The following is a 5,154-nucleotide window of genomic DNA, read 5'->3' as shown; positions in this document are numbered from 1 at the left end:
TGGTGAAAATGGAGGACAAGAGGACACAGGGATTCTCACCTCTTTCCCTTATTAAATTCATCAGTAGCCACACAGTGTCCCTGTTTCTTGTTATTTGTTCCTGCAGTAGTAACAGTTCATTATGGGGCCCTTGATTGCCTTACAGGTCTGGACTGAGTTCTGGTCTGGACTGTTTCTATGCTTGGAGGCTGCTGTCCTTGCAGACCAGATGAACTCACTTCTGCCACCCTGCCTGGCAGTTCATTCCATCCGTGTCACAGCTCTGTCTGCAGCACTGGCAGCTCCAGCTCCCCAGTCAGGTCCCTGGCTGAGGCCACTGCCTCACATCTGGGCTGAACCACCCCAGCTGTGGCACCAGCCCAGCTCTGACCTGCCACAAGAAACCTGGTACCAAGTGTCCAAGAGCCCATGTGTGCAAAGGCTTTGCTTCAGAGCACAGACATGAGATGGCCAAAGATTGATGAATGTCTCTCTAGACCTGGGAGTATAAAACCAGAACAAAATGCGTACATTGCTTCAACTGAAGATATTCCTCCCTCAGCTTGGAGAAATCAAATCATTTGCTGTAACATTCCTAGTGTCCTGTCTAATGATGGGAAAATAAAAGATGATTCTCATACCAATTTACTGTTTAATACAAAGAACACAATGCTGGAAAGAAGTGTTGCTGCAGAGGAGAGAGAATCAACATCACTTATTACTTGAGGTTATTTCAAAGGATGTGTCCCTGGAGACCCAGGGACACCTGGAGGGAGCCCAGAGGGGACAGAGAAAGGGACATCATGGGCTGCTCCCGTACTGCTGAGCTGGGCTGGGCTCCTGGTTCAGAGGGAGCTCATGGCCAGCGGCAGCGCTGCAGAGAGACAGCTCTGCCCAGGAGCAGCTCCTCTGCACAGCGCAGCAGGGCTGAGGGCTCTGCCTGCAGCACCGAGGGCAGAGGAGCCAGGCAGAGAGAGGGAAATGCAGTCTGGGGTGGGAGGATGCTGAGAGATCACTGGAAATGAAATCTTCTAGGATATTAAGCATGTGGCTGCAGAACATTGCATCTGCAAATCTTGGCAGGATCTCAGACAGCTGTCACATTGCAGAGCCTACGAGAGATGTAAGTACAGCTCTCAGAGATTCTCTGATGCGGAGGAGAGGATGTGCTGCAGAGCAGGGATTGCCTTCTGCACTGTCAGAGTGACAAGACGTGAATGCTGCGTTCTCACAAGGGTGGCTGTGGGGTGTAAATGTAAATGTGCAGGCAGGGGTGCCAAGGGCTGTCCTGTAGAGCAGGGTCCCTGCACCCCAGGGCTGTGCCAGGGCAGGGACTCTGCCGCCTGCCAGGGTCAGCGCTCAGCCTGCCCGGGGAGATCCCAATAACACTGAGGGGAGACGCTGTGGGGGGAAGGAGCGACCCCCAGCAGGGCAGGGCAGGGTCCTTCTGCTGCTGGGTTCTCTGTGGGTCAGGGCTGCTCACTACTCCAGCTCACTGCAGAGTGCTTCCAATTGGAGGTTTCAAAGAGAAGATCTATACAGGTATTACTGTAAAGATAATGCTGCTGTGGAGAGAATTCAAAAACCTCTGTATGATCCCCTGCAGTGCAGATTTATCCTCTGAGCAGCCTCCTTGGCTCCTCTCCCACCCAGCAAAGCCTCTGCCCTCAGGGCCAGGGGCTCCAAGGCATGAAGCAGCTCCTGTGCAGCCAGAGCTCCAGTTCCTCTGCAGAGCACAGGGGCTGAGAGCAGCTGCCCGGCAATGTTGGTGTCTGGGAGGTGGCTGCACAGCTGGGAAGGGTGACGCTGTCTGAGTGCCCGGCTGCCTCTGCCCTGGCCTCTCTCACACCCACCCTCACCGCATTGTCCTTCTTGCTCCCCTGCTCTGGGTCACTGCTGTTGGGATCTTGTTCTTGCTGTCAGGCTCTCTGGGGATGGCAGTTTCAGCTGCAGAGTCACAGCCTGATCTTGTGGGTCCTTTCCTGCAGGTGTGTCCATGGGAACATGTGTCCCAGCTTTGTTCTGACCTGTGGGGTGTGGGCAATGCAGTCTGGGGCAGGGTAATGAGCTGAGTCTCCCTGAATCAAATCACATTATTAGGACATTTTGCTATGTCTTTGAGGTTTCCTTCTAAGCTGTAAGCTCCACATCAGGATGCAAACGTGTGCTATAGCACCTTAGTGTTATCTGAGAAACATATAGATGTTACATCATTGAAAATGCTGTTTGGTTTGAGAAATGAACCACGTCTGTCTTGGGCTAAATGTGGGGTGCTATCTTAGGAAAGGGTGATATGTCATGGCTCCATATGGCAATGCTGAACCCCAGGACTGTCCCTTGCCCCCCATTACCATGACCCCCTGCAGCAGAGCAGGGCTGACTCCTCCGCAGCCAGCGGGCACAGGCCCTGCTCCTCACGGCACCTCCAGCCAGCACCACGCAGGGCTGAGACACGGAGCTGGAGGAAGTTCTGGAAAAGGACAAGGGGTGTGGAGCCAGGGAGGGTGTGTGAGAAATGGCTTTGATTTTGGTCAGAGAAATCTCCCCTAAATCCTCACTGTCTTTTCCTCCTTGCACAGGTCCTCATGCCCACAGACAGCAAATGTTCAACAACAGCTCCATCACCCAGTTCCTCCTTTTGGCATTCGCAGACACACGGGAGCTGCAGCTCTTGCACTTCTGGCTCTTCCTGGGCATCTACCTGGCTGCCCTCCTGGGCAACGGCCTCATCATCACCACCATAGCTTGGGACCAGCACCTCCACACCCCCATGTACTTCTTCCTGCTCAACCTCTCCCTCCTCGATATGGGCACCATCTCCAGCATTGTCCCCAAGTCCATGGCCAACTCTCTGTGGGATACCAGGGTCATTTCCTATGCAGGGTGTGCTGCACAACTCTTTCTTTTTTTCTTTTTAGCTTCAGCAGAATATTCTCTCCTCACAGTCATGTCCTACGACCGCTACGTTGCCATCTGCAAACCCCTGCACTACGGGACCCTCCTGGGCAGCAGAGCTTGTGTCCACATGGCAGCAGCTGCCTGGGCCACTGGGTTTCTCAATGCTCTGCTGCACACGGCCAATACATTTTCACTGCCACTGTGCAAGGGCAATGTCCTGGGCCAGTTCTTCTGTGAAATCCCCCAGATCCTCAAGCTCTCCTGCTCACGCTCCTACCTAAAGGAAGTCAGGCTTCTCGTGCTTAGTATATCAGTAGTATTTGGGTGTTTTGTGTTCATTGTGCTGTCCTATGTGCAGATCTTCAGGGCCGTGCTGAGGATCCCCTCTGAGCAGGGACGGCACAAAACCTTTTCCACCTGCCTCCCTCACCTGGCCGTGGTCTCCCTGTTTGTCAGCACTGCCATGTTTGCCTACCTGAAGCCCCACTCCATCTCCTCCCCATTTCTGGATCTGGTGGTTTCTGTTTTGTACTCACTGGTGTCTCCAGCAGTGAACCCCCTCATCTACAGCATGAGGAACAAGGAACTCAAGGAGTCTATGAGGAAACTGTTGATTGTTTGCTTTTCAAAAGCAGTAACGAACTGACCTCCTTCTTCTGCATGTCACTTGCAACAACGTATTACTTGTTCAGCCTGAGTTCTGTACATTGTTGTTTTTGTTTTGTTTTGTTTGTTTAATTGTTTGTTTGTTATCTTTGGTGTTTGCTCTTCTTGGTTGTATTAATGCTATCCACATTGTCATCTTATGGCTGTGTCCATGTTTACCTGTCTGGTGTGTCCCGTCGTCTTTGTGTAAATGAGGAGCCGTACTCTCTATGTGTATAAAATGAAATAAAGGACCCCACACTGAGTTGTTTGCCCAGAATCCTCTCTCTGAGATCTCTGGAGCTGCAGAAGCCATGTCTGTGTGCTGAGGGGGAGTGTGTAGGAGCCGCCTTGAGCTGTGTCTTCCTCCCATCCTGACCAACATGAATCTGCGGACTCACCCCATGGCCCTGGGCACCACAGTCCACTTGCTCTGCTGAGCAGCACTGTCAAGTTGGGGTTGTATGGAGCATGGAAAGAGGGTGCAGGAACAACCAGAAAAGTCAGCATAGCTCAGCTCTCTTGGGAAAGGGCTCTGTGGGGAGATGGGATTTTCAAGGAGAAGCGTGTGGCACGGAATGTGTGCAGAAAAGAGGTGGAAAGAGAAACCCTTTGCTGCAGGTGGCAGCCTGGGGCAGGTGGCCCTGGCACTGTGGCAGCAGGACCTTCCTGAGGATCCCCTAGGTCAAACGTCTCATGCTGTCCTGGGGGGCAAGTCTGGACCTGGGTCTGCGAGCTGCCTGGGCTGGAGATCCTCTCAGCATGCCGGCTGGATGAACATTCTCACTGTCCTTCATTCTCACTGGTCCCCACTGCTGTGGGACCAGTTCCAGTGTGGCTGCTCTGCCGGGCTGGGCTGGAGAGAGGGCAGGGGCGTGGCAAAATTCAGGAGGGGGTGGGAGGGCTAAACTGGCAAATGCCCCAGAGAAGAAAACACCAGTGAACAGCTGAAGTGTGTGAGTGTGCAGGGCTGGCACACAGCAGTGTCCCATCCCAGCCAGGTCTCCTGGGAGAGCCCTGAAGGACCAGCAGAGCAGGGTCTGGTGTGTGCCCATGTTCATGGGACTGTCCTGGGGCAGCTTCCCCAGTCATCACAGACCAGCCCCTCAAAACCACCATTTCCTGCACTGGCCCTTCACCCCAGCTGAGACAGGTTGTTCATCCCTCAACGCAAGGACGCTAGGTCAGAATCCAGTGTTTCCATTGTACGGATGAGATATGAGCATGCATATCATGTACATAAGATGAACCCGACTCAGTACAAACACCACCAACTATTCCTGCCGGTTCCATGAAGGCCTGTGGGACAATCAGTCACAAGGTCACTTCATGTTTCCAGTAACATCCCATGGGAGACGAACTGAATGCAACACTGGGATGTGCTTCCTTAAACTCAGGTCCCCATGTCCATTCCTCATGACGTGGGACATGAGGATGGCCACACAGAGGGATCTGGACCTGCTGGATCATGGGGCTGAGGCCAATTGTCTGAGGCTTAACAAGGCCAAATGCTGGGTTCTGCACTTGGGTCACAAGAACCACATGAACGCTACAGGCTCAGGGGAGAGTGGCTGGAAAGCTGCCTTGTGGAAAGGGATCTGGAGGTGTTGATTGACAGCGGCTGAACATGAG

The 5,154-nt window shown here is 53.2% G+C and overlaps 1 protein-coding gene across 1 annotated transcript; it reads left to right on the top strand.

Annotated features, from left to right (window-relative positions):
• Nucleotides 1-2,581: 2,581 nt before the first annotated feature.
• Nucleotides 2,582-3,523, top strand: LOC136106422 (olfactory receptor 14J1-like). Its single transcript, XM_065846758.2, has one exon. It carries the CDS (start codon nucleotides 2,582-2,584, stop codon nucleotides 3,521-3,523), a length of 942 nt encoding a protein of 313 aa, XP_065702830.2.
• Nucleotides 3,524-5,154: the final 1,631 nt, after the last annotated feature.

This window comes from Patagioenas fasciata, chromosome 11 (assembly GCF_037038585.1).
Source record: "Patagioenas fasciata isolate bPatFas1 chromosome 11, bPatFas1.hap1, whole genome shotgun sequence".
NCBI lineage: Eukaryota > Metazoa > Chordata > Aves > Columbiformes > Columbidae > Patagioenas > Patagioenas fasciata.
Note: the sequence above shows the minus strand (reverse complement) of the source record. Positions and strands in the feature narration are given on the sequence as shown.